Genomic DNA, 21,649 nt, shown 5'->3' with positions numbered 1-21,649 from the left:
TTTTTAAAGTGAGCCTAACCAAACAAATAATAGTAACATTTGGGCACATACACCTGTTGAGATTAAATTTAAAAAAAAAAGAAAAGAAAAAAGCTTTAGATTTGCAGGTAGTTAAGCTATTTCTGCATGTTTGGTCATGACGCTAAAGTGGATTCTGTTGGCAACTTCATCTTCAGTCATACACTCAATTTAATGCTTTACAAAAAAAAAGAGCTAATAACCATATTACTCCAAAGTCTCCAACTAATCCTTGGAAATCTACCACAGCGAGACCACAGCACTACAGAAATCCAGTCAAGATAAATTTTATATAAAACAGTTTATTGATTTATCAACAACTGTCAGCTGTACAGTCCTTATGGATGATGCCACATGTATGCTACACAGTCTTAACTTGTGTTTATGATGAGACCATTCCCGTCTATGAGAAGATTGTAGTGAATATTATGAAATACTGAAGAAAGCAAAGAATACACCCAAAATGTCGAATGTGGTAATGGCGTTGCCTGCGTCCTTTATGAGTAACCAAGTCTTGCGTATCAGTCACAGGCTCGCAAACACAAGCGGCAATAACGATCTCTAATAGACTGATGGCTAAACTTTGCAGAGTGGAGCAAAGTTTTCATACAGTGGTTGAGTCAACAGAGTGAGCTCAAGTCACAGCTGCTTCTCTGTAAAACCCATCAATCCGACAGTTGATATAAATCCATTTTGATGTTATAGACAGGAGCCAGGGTTCAGTGAAAGGTCTTCATTTCAAAGCTGAAATTCTGCTGATCAGGGTCAAAAGGGTAAACATAACTGGAAACCATGATTTTTTTCCTCCCTACAGAAAAAAAAAGCCTTTCCAGAATTCTCGACTGCAAAAATCCATGGGACAAATGTCTGTGATACAGCAAATAGCGAAGAAAAAAAAAGCCTTTGTCAGGGAGAAAAAAAAATACAAATTAGATTTCCGAAAAGGTCATTTTGGACAAGGAACATGAAAAAAAAAAAAAAAAAAAAAGCCGAGGAGGGGGAAAAAACTGAAATAGAATATCCTCTTACAAAGTCCTAATCTAATTTCCATCCCCGGAGGGGACAGAAAATCACGGAGAGAACAAGAAAGAACCATCACAAGCGTAACTGGACACCAAAATATAAATCTATAAAAGGCCTTTTATTACTCCATTATGTACACTTTTCACAGGACCTCCAAGGAGAAGCTCCAGAGCGAAGCGCCGCTTCTACTTGTGTCATGGAACTTTATCTCCACATTAAAAAGGACGAATAAAAAAAGAAATATCCAACAAACAGAAACAGCAAGACATTATTTTCTTCTCGGTGCCTTGGGAAACTGCACTCGCTGTACAAGTGTTAGTTGTATGAGTGAGGAAGGGCAGAGCCGAAGGACACAGCATCCAGTGCCACAATAACACCACCATCCATTTTCGTCTGGCACTGCCAAACTTCCTGCCCATCCACCTTGGAGCTGCAGGCAACATCCATGCTGTCTGTGTGAGGGAAGGAGGATGGAGGAAGTGTCTACTGTTCCTGAGCATGCTCCGATCCAAAGCAGTCTCTTCTAATAGATCACTTCATACACAGTGGCCTTCTTGTCACCAGAGCCTGTCACGATGTACTTGTCGTCTGCAGAAATGTCACAGCTCAGGACAGATGAGGACTCCTTGGACTGTTTAAAGAAAAGCAAACACACACACAAAAAACAGGAGGCAGTTAAACTTAAATGTTGCTGAGTAAGTTAAGTGGTGAAAATTAGCTGACTTCATGGCAAGATTAGATTGCACTGACATCAACTTCTGGCCTGACGGGCCTCAAAAAGGCGTCTTTGTCAGGTCAATAATTCAGGTTCAGTTTTCACTGATAGGATAGTCCTGTCAGACAGCGGTCGTTTTGCCCTTCCTCTTAGAGATCTGTGTGTACGTTTGGCCTGGCTACAGACAGAGTCCATTGATCTGCATACCTGGAATATGCTGGCGCCATAAGGAGTCCTCCAAGCATTCAACAGATTGTCCTTCCCGGTGCTTACGAACCATTTACCTGCAAAGACAACAAAAGTGCCATCAGGACACTTTTCACTAACAAGTAATAGGAAAAGTACCTACAAATGAAGAGTAGCCTTGAGATGACAACAAGCATTTACGCTATTTTAAAAAAGGCACTAATAAGGACAGGCAAAGGGCTCTTCACAGTTAAATACGGTCAGCTTTATCTGATGCTCTTTTTGTGTGTTTGTTCATACCGCAGTAGGCAAACTTGAGGGAAAGGACACAGCTTTCGTGCAGGTGGAGCTGATACTTGTCAGGCTTTGAATGGTGGAGCACTTCCACGTTGCTGCTCTCCATTCCCACAGCAAGCCACTCGCCAGTCGGACAGTAGCCCAAAGAAAAGATCTGGAGATCAAACAGGACAATAATTACAGACAGTTCTTCGGCCGAAAGGAAAACAGACTCCAGGTCTGGCCCCTTGCATTATGCAGCGTTGTACCTGTGAAGTGAAGTCGTGCTGCTGCAGCTGTCGACCCTCTCTCAAATCCCAGGAGCGAACAGTGTTATCGAGACCACCTGTCCACAGCTTAGTGCCATCATGGGATATGTCAATACAGCTAGCACCATCCGTATGACCTTGAAACTGCCTAAAATCAAAATCGGAAGGCATACAGACAGTTATTGACATTATCTTTTAAATTGACTCAAGCCCACATACTGGAAATAAAGTTTTGTTTCCGACCTAACGAGAGTCTGGTTATGCAGGTCCCAAACGGCAATGTTTCCATCACTGCAGCACGAGAAGCAGACTTTGGCATCAGGGCTGATGGCCAAGGCGTAGCACGCCGGGGCTGAGGAGGTGAGCTCAGCTTTGATCCGCGGTGTCTGGGAGGCCAGATCCCAGATGGTCAGTGTGCTGGCCTCGCCTCCAACAATCAATGTGCGACCATCAGGCAGTAGCTTACAGGAGCGGATGTAGTTATCCCTGTTCTGTTGCACCGAGGACAAAGCAAATCAATACATGTTCAAGGCAGTGGAGCTAGGGAGAGCTTTAGAAACAAACAAATCATGGGCGGAGGATAAAAAACGTCCTGTCATAACAAATAAACCAAAGATTGAACCTCAAACCTAATCTGAACTATGTGAATAAGTGTTTGGCTTGTTAATTTTTTTCTAGTGTTGAATGAAATAACATGTGTGTAAACATTAAGAAAAGCTGATGAGGTCCTCACCAAACAGTCCAGCTGGGACACGGGGCTCTTGCTGCCTGGTTGGCTCATGTCCCAGATTTTGACACAGCCTTTGCCACCAGTGTAAACGTGACGTGTGGGGTTGCTAATGGTGACAGCACAGACCACCTCACCATGGCTCAGTGTGTTGATCTGACGGGCGTGGCGTGGAATACCGGGACCAATGAGGGCGTCGGGTGGGAAGGGCACAGGCTGCATTTGACCATCTGCGCTGACATGGAAGGAGTACGCTCTGAAGGAAAAGACACGTGCCTGTCAGTATTTGATATCAGCTGTGTTACAAAAAAATTGATCTGCAACATATCTAGGGAGACACTTACGGTTTTCCGCCAGAAATAGATGTGAGGCTGGCTGGGAGGCCCGGGGCTCTCATGTGGGTGTGAGGATCAAACCCCTAAAAGATGATATGGGAATGTTTGACTAACATACTCAACTGTTATCAGAGTAAAATCCCTCATTGCATCCTGTACATGACTTTTAGATGATCCAAAACTACAGAAAAGGAAAGGGAAAGCCTTTACCATGGGAGTGCGTCCATAGGCTGCTGCTGCTGCAGCGCTCATCTGAGGGGAGATGTGCAGACCAGCATACACCCCAGGGCTAGTCAGGCCTCCGTTCATTTCATGATGGCCCATCATAGCAAAGGGGGTAGGATAGGACCCTGCAATGGATAGAGGTGTGCGCAAAGCTGGGGCTGCTGTAGACAAAGACAGGAGATGGAGATCGGTTTGTGGCCTAACAGTTTTGCAAATAATGGAAAAAAAAAGATCTCAGTTTCTGTAAAGTGAAGAGAATGGTACCAACCGAGAGCTTCCATGCCTGGTGGCTTGCCCAGGATGGGTCTGAGCCCAGGAGTCGAGCTGGTGCCAGGGGTGGGGGCATCGTTTCGGGGGGTGGGGGTGTTGGATTTGAGACCAGGCGTGGAGGATTTGTCATTCTGTCAAGGGAACGAGAGAGCAAGCACAATCACAATCCCGGAAACCAGGCACTGTGCACTGACAATTTGAAAGCAAACTGAACTTAATCCAATCTAATTCTGACAACCCTCATAGTCCTGCAGAGCCATAAACTGCTATTTATTCTAAAACCTATTATGGTCACAATGGAGATGGGGACGTTTTTATCCCCTTACTGCTTTGGCTTTAATCTTTTAGTGAGGCAGAGGGAAAAATCCTGGAATAGTTAAATACATTGAGCTATTAACAGAGAAGACCTGACTGATCCTGATGCGGGACAATATTATCCCTGACGTTTAGTCATGCACTTAAAGCACAGACAGCCACTGCTAATCCACTGCAGAAAACGTCCTAGATCTATTTGCACATGTCCCTTTGGTCTCTCGGCAATTGTCATTTAAAACCCTTTCTGTCCCAGTTTGTCCACAACTCTTTTGATGTCTTACATGACTGAGCTCCTTAGCCTTGGAGGAAGGGGTGCTTCCAGATGACGCCACTGATGCGGGGCTGTTGGGTGTGTCTTTCTTTGGGGGGCGGGGCTTGTCAATACCATTTTCAGGTGGTGAGTGGGCTGGGCTTGCCCTTGGAGTGGCAGGATCCTGGAGAAACACACCAGTAATATTTACATAAGAGCAATGTCACATCAATGTGCTACGAACAATTGCTGTGCAGCTCACCTCATTGGACACATCGACCACCAAGTCGTCGCTTTTCTCTCCGTCACTGTCCTGTAACAATAATTAGTAATCGTTTAACTTAACACACACAGATGGGGAAAAATTAAAGCACAGACTCCAGGGATGTTGTTCTCTGGTCTAAACTTCATTAGTTTTTTAAATTAAATTGTGAACCTAAAGCAATTTTTTAAGTCACCATTCATAAGCATATTCATAAGCATAAGCATATTTCCCCGTCATGCTGAACTACTCCTTCAGGGACTTACATATCTACTCATGCTGTCCTTCTCCTCCACTTTGCGTTTCTTAGAATCCAAGCTGTAGTCTGAGGAGCTGCGATGCTTCTCACTGGCTGTGCGTAAGCTTTCTGATGGGGATATTGAGTTATTCTGCAAAAGGGGAAAAACCAAACACGCTTTATTACCATTTTGTCTTCCTTCTGTAAGAGAGCGCAGCAAGTCACTCATCCATTACAAATTCACAGAGAACACACTGTGCCAATCCAAACACTAAAAATGCCTTATTCACACAATGATGGATACGGCGGACTCTTAAAATGCAGCTGTAGGCCAGCTCCAAACAGTACCCTGACACCAGCCAAGCCCAATCTCGCACACAAGCCTGTCCCTGGCCACACAACAGAATGGGCTGTTATCTGAACTGAATGGAGGAGGGCTTGTTTTCCGAGCTGGGCTCCCTCCTCCTCATAACTGGACAACAAACAGCCTCACAGGGACATGAGCAGTGTGTTGTAGCTGAACAGAGAGCCTTTTCTCCGGAGTCAGTCAGGCTGAGCGTGAGAGAGAGAGAGAGATAGAGATGGGAGGAGAGAAAAACGAAAGTAAAGCGAGAGAGAGGGGGGAGAGAACCTATATGTTTTGGGTGCTGGGCATTGATTGCCGTAGTGCGCTTGGGCACCATGTCAGCTGAGGCTTTGAGCTCAGATAAAGAAAGAGAATCTATATCCTGCCAGTGGGCACGGCAGCGTGGGACTGACTGGTGCTTCTTCATGGAGCCTGCCCACACAAGCTGGGACAGCTCACTCTAAATGCCAAAAGAATGGGAGGCTTTAGGCAGGTGTCCAGCAGCTTTCACAGGAGTTTGCCACTTGCCTGTAAACTGCCAAGTTCTCCCGATTCTCTCTGTCCCTCATCTGAGGACCAAAGCGAAAACATGGACTAAGTCAGCGGCGACTCAGAGAAGTGAACAATGGCTGATGGACTAGCAGTCTGGGCAAAAAGCCACTGTCTGCATAATGGCTGACCTTTAAAGAGATGCTTAGCGTGACTCATTAGCCAAAGTCACCATTCTACTATCAGATGACCAGGGACGAGAGCACAGAAACAAAACAGGCCCGCTAATCGCCCCAGGACTTCCATTTCTTCAGACATGACTGCACCTATTCAGCTGGCCCGGCCTACAGAAACACAATCTCACAGGCCCATCACAAGCCATCATAGATCGCAGCATTTCAAATATAACGCTTTAGCAGGCCCAGCCAGACGAGGTGGAGAAGAAGAAAAAAAAGAAAAGAAAAACAAAACAACACTCCATTTGTGTTCATAAATATTCATCACATGCCAAGAAGAAGAAAGAGAGAGAGCTGGTAAACAAGGGAGACAGTAGAAGGGATCAAATAAATCCTTTAAGAAGGGGAAGTCCAAGCCCTTCTTTAATTGTGATGAAATTACAAGGCTTCTAATCTATCTCACATGATACCAGTCATTTCCCCTTCTGGATTAAACACACACGATTTATATTCCAGACCTCATTTTCCATTAATCATTTTATTGAACTCAGATTACACCGCATGAAATCAGTATATGCATGCACTGATGGAAGGCTCTACTTGACACTTGCAGCGCAGATGAAAATGTGATGAATTACAAAAAAGCAAAACGAGTGCGGCTCGGGAAACTTACCGTGCTCTCTGTGTCGCAGACATCACGGTGGCGTCCGAGGTAAAGATGAAACCAAGCGGAGCAAAGAGAAAAACAAGTCACTTAGCACATCATAACAGATGCTTCTAGCCGAATGTGTGACAATCAACTGCAGGGCACAAGGCCCCTCTTATCGGCGTGTATTGGAGCTGCTGAATAGCTTATGCAGTCATGGGCTGGGAATGTACCAGCTCATTACCCAGACAGAATGTGAACAGACAGGATGTGCTCCTCACCTAAGGACCCTATGATTGTGAGAGTGAGAAGCACTCAGCACTAAATTGGTTTATGTCAGTTTAACATCTTTTCAGAACTGCTAAAATTAATATGCCTTTTGATTCTCGCAAATAATAACTAGCTAACAAAGCTATGGGGCCGAGCTCTTCTTCTCACCTCGGTGTTCGAGATCATGGTGGTTCTTTTCATCCTTTACTGGGAGGTGGGCTTGGCTCCCTAGAGCTCCTAGCGCCAGCAGCCCTGATCCGGAGCCCGTCACAGGGGGGATGCCAGGGGGCTGCAGGCCCGAGGGGTGAGGCGGCAACTGGACTGGAGGCCCATGGGCAGCATGGGAGAGGTGCTGTGCCTGGAGCTGCTGCTGCTGTAAGGTGACAGGGAGATAGACAGACAGACAACAAATGGGTTGGAGGAAAAGGGCGAGGAGAAACCACCAACTAAGCACGAGGCTAAACCCCAGATGATATTAGCACATTCACACGTCTATTACTGTCAGGAACACACAGCAATCCCCCTCAGTGCTATTTCCATACCAGGCCAGGGTGGCATAAGCCCTAGATCTGTGCTGAGGCGAGTAAAACCTATAACTGCCTGACCACTCTCAGCATGTGTAACACACGAGGCAGAGGTGCTCAAGTTATCGAAATAACCCACTAATCGCAGTGTATTATTGAAAACAACTGAAATATTTTTCATTCTACTTTATCCAAAAGGGAAAAAAGTCTGCTTCAGCCACATCTTAAAAGAGAAAATCATTATGCTTAAAGGTAAACTGGCACATATTCTACTGCAACAACACAACTCCTGTGCCTCTGTGATTTAAGCGATCAGAATACAAAACTCTGTGGAAATCTGTCTGTGGGCTAAACAATACCCGCTTTTCAAACACATCCAGTGTCTGTTTACTGATCTCATAGTCACATTTCTGGATTGACGGAACATGAATCATTTGCGCACCCAAACTTTAAGAGACTGCGGGAACACAGAGTGCTAGAAGCTGGCACGCCTTCCCTCTCACTCTGAGTCTTTGAGTGTGTTTCTGAGTGTGTGTCTGGAAGGCTGCTGCGGGAGCGAGGACCAGGGGTCCCATGCTGGCACTCAGTCAACCCTCCAATACTCAGCATCAATATTTGAAAGGCACAGGGAAATAGATGGGAGTTAAAAGGCACTCAGCATGGAAGTAAGCAGTTTAAAGCAAGGTTAAATAATACTTAGCTGAGACACCAATAAAAACATCAGCAATTTATTACCCATATACGAGCCAGCTGAATAATTCAGATGCTGTTACAGCACACTCCTCTCTCTTTTTACAAGACGGATTTCAATCAGTGGCCATTTATGGCCATTTCAGGAATATTAGAATCTTTGTAATGACCAGGGAGGTAGTGCGACGCATAGAAGACGGTGGTGGGCAGGCCTAACACATAATTAAAAATACATTAACTCAGCAGGAACTCCTAAATTCTGTAGCAGGAATACAAAATACTTAGTGCTTAAATATGTCCTTAGAAATATAATCCACATTGTTCTTTTGTTTTTCTGTTGTAGAAGTAGAGAGGACTAGCATGACTAATAGCTAACTTTTTAACTTGCAACCTTGTGCTTTGTTACATGGGGCAGATGTCAATCCAATTACAAAACGTACCCAAGACAGACACAGCTCTCTCTCTCTCTCCGTGTCTGTCTGGGAGCCTAAGAGAGCGAGTGTGTTATAATATTGTGTCCATGAGGGAAATTAAGGAGCCAGTTCATTGGCAGGGGAGAGCCATCCTTGCTCATTGTGTTTAATGAGGCACTGATGGGTAATAAGCATGGCTGATCAGCAACAGCCCTCATTACAGGGGCCATAAATGAAGACAATAATAAATAAATAAAGGAGTCTGGCCTATTTTCTCTAATTTAATATTCTAAGATAAAGACCTACTCTTTGCTCCTTTTTCCTCTAACTGAGTGTAGTTTAAAATGCCTTGTTTATGACGCGGATATTTTGGGTATTTTCTAATCTGCCAGAAAACGCTGCTTGTCAGGTTCATCTCAACACATGCAGCTGCCCCAGTTTCATTCTATTAATGGCCCTCAGCTCCATCAATAAGACATGCAGCTGGCTCCTGGATGCTTCCTGTCTACCTGGCACGCTCTTTCACCTTGCTTTACAAAATACATGAGGATTTTGGCATGCCTACAGAGCTTCTTCTTAATGAATAACTAATGGCAAGGTATTCGTAAAACATACAGTGGTTACATTTCCTCCTCCTCTGACGTGAGCGACCTGAGTGACCCGGGTGGGAGCTTTACTGTTTCATAAAAACTGTCCTGGTTCCCACAAAAGACCACAAACTAAAACTCTGAGCTTGTCAGATAGCTCATAAAATGTTTTCTTAATGCTTTGAAAGCCCAAAAAGGCACAGTCAGATGATGAAAAATACAAATTCAAATGTACAACATCCTAGTACTGTGATGCTCCAAATGTGAAAATCATATAGAACACAAAAAGCCCCACTAGTGAAATCTCCTATTCTTAGGAACTACTGCAGCAGCTGCTCTTCCAAAAACTGTAATAAAGCATCCATTTCAGTCCAACAGAGGAGTAACAAACAGTTTTCCATCACCTCAAGACACCCACTCAGGCAAATTCTAGGGAGCAATTATCCAGGAACAAAAGGTCACCAAGGGGGTTATTAATTGAATTCCAATATGTGCTTCCAGTCATCAAGTGAGCCTTTAGGCTAGTCTTCTGTGTGCGCCGGAGAGTCTACAGTAGTCACAAGATCACAGACAGTTTGAGCTTTCTATCACAGGTGAAACCAATCACTTTCATTATAGCACGCCAGGGTCAGCACAGCTGATCAATGAGGAGCAGATGGCGTTTGGAAGCCACGATGAATGCAGCGGATTACAGCTCGCTGCCGTGGCGTGAAAAGAACTGTGCAGCGGAGCCGTGGTGGCTGACGACTGTCTGTGCTGTCTCAGTTAGCTTGCAGTGCTGGCTGTGTTTAGTTCACCCTCAGCCTTTTAATTCCCACAGCAATCCAGGTCAACTGTGAGAGATGAGGCTCCTCATTAAAACCTTAGCCAATTAAAGCAATACGAGCTGCGAAGGGGGATCTCGAGAGCTCTCAGGCTCGCATTTATCAACACACAACAAGGCATTGAAGATGCCACCGAGGCCAAAGCTAAAGCAATGCATGAGTCTTTTTTTGGTTTGTTTTTGGGGTGTAGTTGCCAATATTAATAGTTTCGTTTGAATTTAATAGTGAAAAATAAGTCATGAAATGAAAAAAAAATAGTGATGACACATTTGATTTAAAAAGAGGCAAATCTGCACTATAAGTGTAGCAAGTGGTGTATTACAATGTGTTCACTCAACAGTTCAGACTACTCGGTATATGAATTTGATGTGAAGGTTTGCCCCTACCCAAGGTCAAATAAAGGAATAAAAGGGGGTATACACACGGTGAGAGGCAGATTGGGAAGTCCACGTACCCCGATGATGGCATTCAGCTCAGTCATAGTCACCTGCTTAGCCCTCTCTACTGCCTGAGCAACCTGCTGTTGGTGCTGTGGACAGACATTTGCAAAAGATTATTTATCACACATCCACACTTGCTCATCTATGAATTTCACAGTTTTTTTCCAAAGCAACACTAAAATTATAAAGGTGAGATAAAATGCTCTTAACCACAATTATTCCCAAAAGCAAGGAGTATTATCTTAAGGGTACAGGCAACAATAAGTGGCGTTGCTTTAGTAGTAAACTGTGACACCGTTTGGAAACCGGGCTCAAAACTCACCTCTTGTGACAGGAAAGGCATAATTTGAGCTAAAATTGCGTTGAGCCGTTTGGCAATCTCCGTCTGGAAAACAAAGAAAGGGGAGCAAAATGAGACGGTAAAGTATGAAAGAGACAGTGACTTCATATAACCCCGCCTTTAATGTTTACACCGATTAAGTCAATTACTGCGGCAATCAGAACTGCTTGACTCAACATCCTCTAAACAGCGTGATATTGACATTTGAAATATTTAAAACATTAGGAGAGCCCAGGGGGATGGAGCACAGCTGTGCTAAGAGTGCACTCCATGCTAAACGGATATGAGCAGGCAGAGTGCTGCTGTGTTGAGAGGATCCTCTCTCACTCTGCCCTTCTTCCCCTCATCTGCGAATGTGCTGTCCTGCAGTTAACCTCAGAGTTAAACCACACAACCACACCCCAGGAAGGAAGGCCTACTAACTACAGCGCATTGTTTACTTACATGTAACGGTGTGGGGAATTTACATTAACAATTAGGACTGCAGAGAATGCAAAGACAAACGGTAATAACATTGTAGGGGAGACACCTTCAATCAATACCATTAAGCAAGCAGCCTGTGTCGTAAGTGGCGTTTGCTAAAGCTACAGCTTTAGCCCAAGCCGTTTCTCACTGCAATCAAGCACCCAGCCCACCAACCTCATAGCCTCCCAACATCCACGACGCCCTGCCTCCATTCTTCTGCTTGTCTACCAACTGCCATGGCAACGGCTGCAGCCCTATCTTGCTGGGATCATTATGCAAATGGCACCTCTGCTTGACCGTAACAGGCTTTAAAATCATATTACGTGCTTGGAGGCAGGTCATTAAATTGAATTTTCAGCCTGTCGATCACATGAACGTACCAAATGAATGGTGGATAAAAAGAGCAGTAGGAGGAGGTGTGCGGGGAAAGATCGGGGGCGGGGGGCTATGCTCCACGCCCCCCACCCCCTCCAGTCTCCTGTAAAAACACTGCACAGCCGGCCTGCTATGCCTCTCTTTCTCCTTCCAGGGAAAGGAGATGAGACTTTCAGGTTCAAGCTCTGCACTGGGAGCAGAAAAATAACAGCGCCAAAGCTACATCATCTTTGGAATTTATGAGCCGCAGTTCAACCCAGGGCCACTGCAGAACACAAACACATCACAGGGATTTTCTCTGATTTTTCATTTGGAGCAGCAGCACACACAATGTACTTTGCAGACCGCTAGCTTATTTATTACACATGGCAGAAATGCCAGGCAGTTTTGGCAGCCAGACATATTACCTCTAAGCAGAGCCAGAGAGATTGGAGAGTAATGTCCAACAGAACGAGACCTGCTGACTAGAGCTGGGCGATATGAGATTTTTTCATATCACGATATGTTTTTTCATTTCAGGCGATAACGATATCTATCACGATATAAGCCAAATAACTATATTTGTAAGATTTAAATGTGCCGTTGCTCACAAGTAAAATGTGAAATAATCAGCAGCTTGTTTTTATTTAAATATTTATTTCCCATAATAAGTTCAACAGGGTAGATGTACTTAAGGAACATGAGACTTTTTCAGATAAATAAAGGCAAATATTGCAAACTACACAAAAGGCAGCCGCTAAAGCGTTTAAGTTTCAAAATAGAACAAACGAAACAGACTACTAAATTGTCAATTCCACTTAGAAACAAAATATTAATTCTAAAAATAAATCTTAGTTTGTTTTACAGAAGAACAGACAAAACTGACTAACTTTTGTCAATATCAAATAAACTGAGAACTAAAAGGAAATTCTCAATCTCTCCTTGTTGTATAGCTTAGCTTTTCAAACAGTTTTAACAGTTACTTTAGTCTGACAAAAGCCGAATGACGAATTAGCGCTTCCAGTCAGAGACTGAGGCTACGTCCACACGTACACGGGTATTTTTGAAAACGGAGATTTTCCGTTTTCGTTTTAAAAAAATAATCCCGTCCACACATAAAGGCAGAAATAAAGGAAAACGCTGCTATGAACATGCCAAAGCAGCAGGTGGCGCTAGATTCCTAACCGTGCAGAAATGTTGGCCAATCAGAAGTCTAGAAGCCTCGGTGGGAAAAAGTAAACAAAGCTGCGGCATAGAAGCAGAACCCAGTCGTATGTGTGGAGGGACAGTAACTGTGTGTATATGTAAGCATTTAAACACTGCAGAGAGTAGAATTAACAGTAACAGTATTGTAGAAATTCATTTCACCGAAACAATAACGTGGCGCGCAGTGTGACGCATGCACCAGTTTATTGTATTTCCAGACTTGCTTTCGGCACAATTTACAGCGCACGCTACTCTGTTTTTTGTCAGACTTGAAATAGCCGAAATACCTTCACACTACGGAACTTCTATGGCTCTTCCGTTCGACAATCTCTCCGGCATTGGAACCGTCATCTGTTTTCTCTTCGGTCACGCTCGGTTGATTTTTCTAGTCGGCACACTCATTTCCTCCATTACCCGCTGGCTGCTTCCCAAACAAACACACGTGCGGCTTGGCACTTGTGCTGTACGTAACAAGTCACGCGACGTGACGCTGCGGCTGTGATTGGTTCGGCTCTGCGCTACTTAGTTTGGATTGGCTGACCTTTTTTTTAATTTTTATTTTTATTTTAAGAGGACAAGAGCGGCGAGGTCTATCGCGATAGCTTAATTTCTCTATCGAGTAAAAGTTATATCGCGATACATATCGTTATCGTTCTATCGCCCAGCTCTACTGCTGACCCAAGCTGCAACATGGATAGCCACTTAGCCAGTCAAGCCAGCAGGACAACCAACAACAAGCTGAAGATGCAATATCAGATGAAGCCGCGGATCAGATGCAATAATGCCAAACAAATATATGGCAGCATGTGTCACAGGAAGTACAATAGTCCAAAAGATAACAATGACTATAACTTGATTATTGCCCGCAGACAAAAAAAAGAAAAAGAAAAAAAAGAAAGAGACTGAACCGCGGTCCCCTTTGGCACACAATAAATGTGACCTACAGGTAATAAAGATAAATGTTTTACGAGCGCTGGTATTAATGCAACGTAGTAAGTGTTCTAGAAAGAGCTGAAGGAGCCCCACAGAAATGGTCGAAAAGCGACAGGACCCGTATAATCCATGTTTGTTCAGATAAGCCATGTAAATAGCAGTCGGACATTTGACAGGATTTGCAGAAAGGCCTCGAGCGCACGGCCCATTCCTCTGTAGCTTAGTGTCATGGTGACAGCTGGCTGGGAAAGGTCAGGAGGTGGCTGATCCACTCTGCCCTAAACAACTGGCAGTCTCTACACTCTCACAGCACAACATGCAAATACACGGAAAAGGCAACAACTCAACTCGCCACTGCTGTCAAAATAGATACGGTGCAGAGCTGGGAGGATTTCTTTTTTTCCCCCCTGCCGGCAGATAAAAATTGGGCTGTTGTCACTTTAAGCAGATGACAGCTTGGCCCTTGAGAGGCTGGCTTTGCACTGCCGCTACACAATTACAGGTACTCGGACCTGTGTAGCACCACTTTAAGAGCACTCTCGGGCTGGCTTGTCAATGGTGTGCAGAGAGGTATTCGCCTGTTGCTATCAGCAATGGGAAAATGGACTCGAGACACTGATGAGTATTAAATGTAGAGCGAAAACAAGTGGTGGCTCTGGTCACATGATCCATCTATAAACAATACTTGACTAGTCCCATTTAGAGGCTCGGCAATTTTGACAGCGTTGCCTCATGTCAGGTTTTCAGAGTAAGAAGAAAAACATCAGAGTTTGTTTAAGCCAAAAAATGATGCTTCCACTAAACCAGTCTTTGATAAAGAAGTGTAGTGAGTCCAGAATTAGTTTCTAATTGGCATTTAAAGTTATTGGTATTGATTTGAAAAATGCTGAAAAGCTGCATAAATGAATACGTGAGTCACTACTGTGATTAGTCTTGTCAGCTGCAGCAGTCGAGCTGTGTTTTTTTTTCCTAAACAAAGCATGACACAATCTAAAAAAACAATAAACTTATTCTAACAAAAACAGCATAAGAACATAACCGTTGTTGTTACGCCACATCTTAAAGTACAGTCAAGTAACTTTTCTGCTTATGTAAGTGAAACTGACACCCAACAGTTCACACCCTGAAATTATTACACTGCAGTCCAGTCCCACATGACAGATTGGGGATATGGAAGTACTGATGGCTTGGAGAGCCACAGTTCCTCCAACCACTTTTCACTGCACGCCTCTTTTGTATGAAGACTGCAGACAGCCTGTTGGCTGACCAAGTTTGCTTTGGCGCTCGCCACGGCAGATACTTTGCTACTTAGCAAATGATTCCTGCAGACATGGCTGCGTTACGGCCGTAGGTAACGACCTAATCTGATTGACTCTTAGCACCATACAAGCCCCAAACCCCATGCAGCTCTTGGAAAACAAGCACCATATGAAGATAATTACCAGCTGACATCATGCAGCAGAAATTAGCAGTTTGCATCGACAAACTGACATGGCTGATAGAGAGGGATCAGATAACACCACCAACGTCAGTCTAAGCTTTGCCCGTGTACGCATTCTGAAATGTGAATTATGTCCCTGCACAGTAATGAAAAAGGCACAGTTAGAGGAATGAATTTCCTCACCATGGAATAAATCTCCTGGCAGGAAAATAATATGCCTGTGTGCATCCAATAATCCATCCCAACCCTGCCTGTTAACCGCTCCCCATCTTCTCCTCCTCCCCTGCCTGAGCTGTAAGCTGGGGGAGCTGCATGGACGGGGCCCACACTGTTTGCTCACAAACACGCCGTTCAGCAGGTTAGGGCCCCACTGATGAATTATTCAAGCGCTTCCATCAGCTCTGTTGAGGTTCCTGATAAAAGTCAGGCGCTAAAATGGATCAGTCGATTAACCTGTTTACACAGAGCTGGGCTGTTGCCCCGCCTCCAGCTCTATTCTCCAACTTGTCTCCTGATACCATCCCCCCCACCTCTCTCCTCTGGTTGGCGATAAGTGCCTGACAGAAGCTATCAGAAGGGCCTGAGCCCTGACAGACATGTGGAAGTGTGACACACAGCACAGACACTGATGGATCGCCCTAACACGCCAACCCACCGTGTCGCCAACGCTGTCATTATAACCAAGCCAGGCAGTCGCAGGGGGGCGCGGGAACATAGACAATGAAATGTCACTCATTCACACAATCTCTATCACTTCAGTGCGATTTATCTGCGGAGACATACAAGATAGGATCTTCTGATAAAGATAAGACCACAAAGAAGTGACTAAAGGACTTTTGCTCTGCTGGTGTAATTACTTTATCCTGAAAAAAAGAAATACTGACCTATCAGAGGGCCTCTCTTTTTAATCATTAAGTCAAAAGGCTAAGCCTGCCAAAGTCTACCTTTAATCTTATCAGAAAGCTGAGTCAAATCCCGGATGCACAGCATATGCAAATTTCCAATAACGGCTCACAGCACTTGTACAAGCTGTGGCAGAAGTTTGGGGTTGTGTTGTTGTTTGTGTGCAGTGGATCTGCCTGTTTTCAGACCATTACTGATGCTCAGTTCAGCTCACAGCCTGTAAGTGGCTCCGCCTGGATCTGACATCCCCTGACACCGTGGAAAACCAATGAGCTGAAAAATATGAGCAGCACTGTGATACGTACCTGCTTGTGCATCTCAATGTTCAGCCCGTAGGACATCTCGTAATACTGAAATGAAAGCAGGGATTTAATTGTGGTTAGTGACGTCAGCGCAGTTACAAGATCTGATGATATTTATTACGTGTAACAACAGGCGAGTGTTTTTGCGCTCTACACTCATGAGACTGGCGTAACCTTAATGTAATTATCGCTGCGCTGATTCCATCACGGTCAGGGTTTGAACACTATAACGCCTATATAAAAAGTGTTTTTACAGGAAAAGGAGATACGTTATAAGATTAGATAACAAAAGGATTTCTTTGAGCAGCTCAGAGTGAATAGCCAATAAATCAATGCTTCGCTGTTTGCAGTGTGGGCGGAAAAGAGAGGGTTAGAGTTATTGATCAGCTTAAGCCCTCAGATCCCTGTGATGTTTGTTTACTTAGAGTAACGCGGTTGCTCAACACTTATTTCCAGCCAGGTCAGTCTGTCTGGCTGAAATGTAATCCGCCGAGCCCACAAGTGGCAGCCGGAGCAGAAATGGCTTTCCAGTCAGCGTCTATTTGATGAGGCCAATGCATTATTCAGTCCATTAGCTTCTTCGAAAATTACTCTCAAACAAGAGAGCCATTCTGTCTGAGATCAGAGCCCCACAGCCATGGCGTAACCTGACACCGAGCGCTGGCTGTGGGATACTTCCCAACATGTTTACCTAACCTCCTGCTTGTCAGGCCGACATGCTGTTTTCCTCTGAGCAAAAAAAAAAAAGAAGTTTAATTTAAGGCTGCATGCATTGGTTTAAATAATTCCCGGTGTGTTTACCTGGGATAGCCTTCTTAGTGTGTCATGTCTGAGCTAATTTTTGCGTCAGGGGCACACCTATGTTTTTCTAAAAGGCTACTTTAAAAAAAAAAAAAAAAAAAAAGCAAGCTAATGATTAAGGTTTACAAAGAAGCTGAGTATAAAGGAGACTGCAGTGTGCTCCACGTCCTCCATTTTGTTTACTGTGGTGTATTTTCCCACACGCTGCTCTGGGCCTCTGCCCTCAGCTCACACCTAATTTATGGCCATGCATATGTCTGAGCGTGGAGTCTCCTAGGAGAATAATCAGATCAGCACACACAGAGGGCAACACTGCAGCCGACCCTTGGAGATCAGGGGCATGCTATAATGGAGCGGCAGCCCACTGCTGGCCGCCTGTCAGGAAGCGCTCCTCTGTAACAACCTGCTACATCAACCCCCACGGGGGGGCTTTCACAGGCCTGTACCTGCCACTCAGCCCGCCCTAACAACCACATAGGTGATCACAATAGCCCCGTCTCACTCCACCCCAACTAGATCTTCAACAAGCCGTGCAATCTGGAAACCATAATTGCTTTCAATTGTAACACAATCTTACCATGACATAGTGGCGCTGCATCTCTGTCTTCTCATTGGCCAGTTTGTCATACTCCACCTTAAGACTTAAAATAGGAGACCAGGTGTCATTTTCAAGCGTCTGTGGCACTTCAATCACTTAACCACTTAACAGAGATGTGCACAGGATAAAAACGGGGATGCTTTTAAAAAAAACAAACATATATGCTCCTACAGAAGTCAACAGTCAAATATTAGCGTTAACCTCAAAATCCAATAGAGTAAATGTTGACACTGCCATTCTTTGAGTATAATCATTACCTGTGATACTGGGCTTGGAGGAATTGAAATTCATCTTTAATCCTGTCACAAGACTCTGCTACGGTGAATTTGAAGCCAGGCTGGCCAGGCTGATGTGGAGCCTGAAAGAGAAAAGAAAAGAAAAGTGGTTGTAAAAAAAAGAAAAAAAGAAAAAAAGAGAGAGACAGAGAAAGTTTTATTCTGCATTGTGACCTGCTAAGGAGAGCTGAACAGTTCACACATTTAGACTCAGGCTTTTAGGATAACATCTCCTCTGCGGGAAGACATTAGCACAAGGTGGGTCTGATTCACACCTCCAGGGGGTAATAACACATTAGCTTTCACACCAAATATGAAATGTAATTTCAAAAAAGAAATTCAAATCACCACCACCACTACCACCACCTGTCTTCACGTTCAGACACAGTCATATGCAAGTGTCTGGCTGAGTAAATATCTCCAGGCATACAAACAATCTGCATCCATTTAGTACTGACTGCAAATTCCGATGAAGCATAAATGCACTGTAATGAAACCCATACAGAAATCTGATGACCTGCATTAAGAGCGGAAAACGCTTTGCAGGGCATGTTTCAGGAGAACGTGGGGGAGGACACGGCACAGGCAGGAACCATACACCAGCACCAGTGTTTTGTAATAAATATGCAATCTTCTCTAAGTATAGGTGAAGCGAGTCTTACCGGATGTCGGCCTTGTGGATACATCTTGAAATGTATCCTTTGTTTATCCCTCCAGTGTACAGGTCCTTTGGCAAAACGGGTGAAATTTGCTCACAGCCACACCAGTCTCAGCAGACAGGGCCGAGGGGAGTGAGGGAGGGGGGAGGCAGGGGATGAGGAGAGGGGGGGGAGGGAGGTCGTGAAAATCCTGTGTTGAGAAATGACGCGGTTTAATCTATAACCGTAAAAATAAAATAGAAAAAAAACACACACACACACACACACACATACACTTTACACTGTTTACCAATAAGTAAGTAGTCACCACAGCACACTAGTCCCAGTTACCGCAGCAGTTCGAGCCGAGTCAGGGAAGCAGCACAACAGTCGAGCGCTTCTGTCTTCTTGATGACCTTATTCGGTCAGTGGTCAGACTCGATATCCTAACAAATCTCAACGTGCAGTTTAACATGATGCCAACACGTAGACGAGGTTGGAGAAGCCACTTATCCGCCGTGCAATTTTAATGCTCAGATCCGTTTCGTTCTTTAATAAAAATAATAATAATAAAAGGAAAAAAAAGAACGGAAACTGACTGCTGTTTGTGAAATGACCACCACCGCCCCCTCACCCGGTCCGTAGGACGTCTACAGGCAGGCCATAAGCGACAGCCGCTGGCTTGCACCTACTGTTTGACTCCCGCTCAGAGTCGTGGAAGCGGGGTCGAGCGTACGCCCAAAAATTAGACAAAAAACTAAGAAAGAAATCAACAGCTCTTGTAAATACGTACCCGTGCGTGAGTCCGAAGCGTCCGTCCGACTTCTGCTCCCGAAGAAAATACTGAGCAGGCTATAATTCATGCGTTTAATCCCTCCTAATGTAAGCCTGGTGGACGCAGTTTTCGTCAAGCATCCTCTCTCCCTCGCTCTCTCCAGAACGCACCCAGCCGGGCTGGGAGAAAAATTTTTAGTGCGGTCGGGCTCGATTAAACTATACTTTATTCTTCAACCGCGAACCTCCGAGGAATGTGCGCCTTCTGCGGCTGGTTAATCCCACAAAGAAGAAGAAGAAGAAGAAAATAAATAAATATGCTTCCAAAATCTGTCTTCCGACTCGAAGAGGTTGGAGATTCTTTAAAAACGTAACATGGTACTCTCCACAATCTCGCGTTTCCCCCAGTTGTCCAGCTTACCCCGGTTGCCACACACAGGCAGCAGGGCTGAACTGCCGTGAAAGCGCCTATCTGTCCAATCGCATTACTCGGAAGGAATACGGCCACATCTGCCTATCGGAGAGCGACGGCCCCCACGTGGGGTGCAACGGTACATGACATCATCCCGCGGATCCACAAGGCATCATCCGTCCGTCCCACCGTGTACAACAGCAACAACAGCAGGCATTGATGTGCCGACGATGATATCCAAATTTGACAGAGACAGCACAAATTCCACATCCGCGCTTCATTAGGGTGTTTTCCTTTCCCCCTCACTGTGTGTGCGCGCCTCCGACATAAGATGATGAATTTTTTTTGAGGGGGTAAGACCACCAGCGGGACGGGGGAGGAGGAGGGGTGGGGGTGTACGGTGAATTTTTATCCCCACACTCAGAAAAACGGATGAAGGGAGTGCTTCTTGTAAAACGTGGTTACAAAATACGAAGAAATGCTAACACGAAATATACAAAGTAGCGGGCAAAACCAGAAATATCCGGGTTTAACCCCCCCTCCCTCTCGCCACCACTATCACTACCTCTTCCTACACGCACAGCGTGAAGGGCACAATATAATGACCAATCGATCGACGACACCCACCAAAATTGAAGCCACGGGAGCGTCTCGATATAATTTCTCGTAAGTGTTTCGAGATTCTTGAACAACATACCCGCTCGTCTACCTATCAGCATTTGGATGATAGTTGCTCAGCGGGGGAAGAGGAGATGATTGCCTTTGTGTGATATGAACATCAGCCATGTCTGAGCGCTGCCTCTGCGCCTTGTTTTGAAGGTTCGGCTCTGCCCCCACGTGGGACTCCTCTGTGGCTTTAAGGCCTCTCGTCCAATGGCCGCGCGGCGCACTTACTCGCCGGCTTCCTATTGGCCCGCCGGCGCCAAGCCTGTCATTCACGCGGCAGCGTTGTCAATCAATACCACGCGGGGTCAAGCGCTGACAAATGCCTGTGCTCCTCGGTCCTCTGCCTGTGAATAGAGCCTGGAATGGCTGCTTAATTAGCTTCGAATGGCTTTTCTCTCCAGTTCAAACAATCTGTTACCACCACGTGGTAATGAGAGCCTACATTAAACAAAGGAAGAAAGGAAGCATGCAAACAGTTGTAACATTACAACCTGTAGTTTTCCTTTACATATGGGCCTATGTAACTAGCAGACAAAAGGCTCTTGTTTACCTTTATCACAGAGGCCAATCCACTTGTTCTAACATTAGACATGATATTAAAGTTGTGTTGTATAGATATGTGTTTTGCTTTCACAAGGCAGAAATGTGACACTTGACTGCTTGTGTATATGTAGCTACTAACTATGTGTGTTTCTCGGTTGTGAAACAAAAGAGGCAACACCACATCCATACAGCTGCAAATGAAAATCACATTATCTCTGATCTTTCTAAAGTGCTACATGCATTCAAAGCTGCTAAATTAGCAACAGATGCGTGTGAAATCTTCACACATATTCAAGATGTAATTGTGTATAATAGTGGGGAGTTAAATTATGGTTATAACAAGTCTGGTAAAGCCTTGCAGTAAGTGACTTAAATACAACCAGCCATGCTTCACTTTGGGGAAAGCTGAGGTCATTATGTCACCTTAAGGTCTGAGATTGCCCAGCAGTCGTCTTACTTGTCATTCTTGTCAGCCTCCTTGAGG

The 21,649-nt window shown here is 44.8% G+C and overlaps 1 protein-coding gene across 1 annotated transcript; it reads right to left on the bottom strand.

Annotated features, from left to right (window-relative positions):
- Positions 1–300: 300 nt before the first annotated feature.
- On the bottom strand, positions 301–20,289 carry tle3a (TLE family member 3, transcriptional corepressor a). Its single transcript, XM_085461947.1, has 20 exons — positions 19,564–20,289; positions 18,795–18,981; positions 18,115–18,215; positions 17,837–17,900; positions 16,462–16,506; positions 10,837–10,899; positions 10,529–10,603; positions 7,188–7,409; positions 5,138–5,260; positions 4,872–4,922; positions 4,641–4,793; positions 4,043–4,175; positions 3,760–3,935; positions 3,559–3,632; positions 3,221–3,470; positions 2,731–2,978; positions 2,488–2,635; positions 2,243–2,393; positions 1,964–2,040; positions 301–1,672 (listed from the first exon to the last, which is right to left on the bottom strand). The coding sequence occupies exons 2-20, from the start codon at positions 18,816–18,818 to the stop codon at positions 1,565–1,567; spliced, it is 2,286 nt and encodes a 761-aa protein (XP_085318073.1). The 5' UTR covers positions 18,819–18,981; positions 19,564–20,289; the 3' UTR covers positions 301–1,564.
- Positions 20,290–21,649: the final 1,360 nt, after the last annotated feature.

The sequence above is a fragment of the Copadichromis virginalis genome, linkage group LG7 (genome assembly GCF_057382275.1).
Source record: "Copadichromis virginalis isolate Kocher_CV1m ecotype Utaka linkage group LG7, C_Virginalis_male_GT1.1, whole genome shotgun sequence".
In the NCBI taxonomy this organism is placed as follows: Eukaryota; Metazoa; Chordata; class Actinopteri; order Cichliformes; family Cichlidae; genus Copadichromis; species Copadichromis virginalis.
This window is presented reverse-complemented; position numbering and strand designations above follow the sequence as displayed.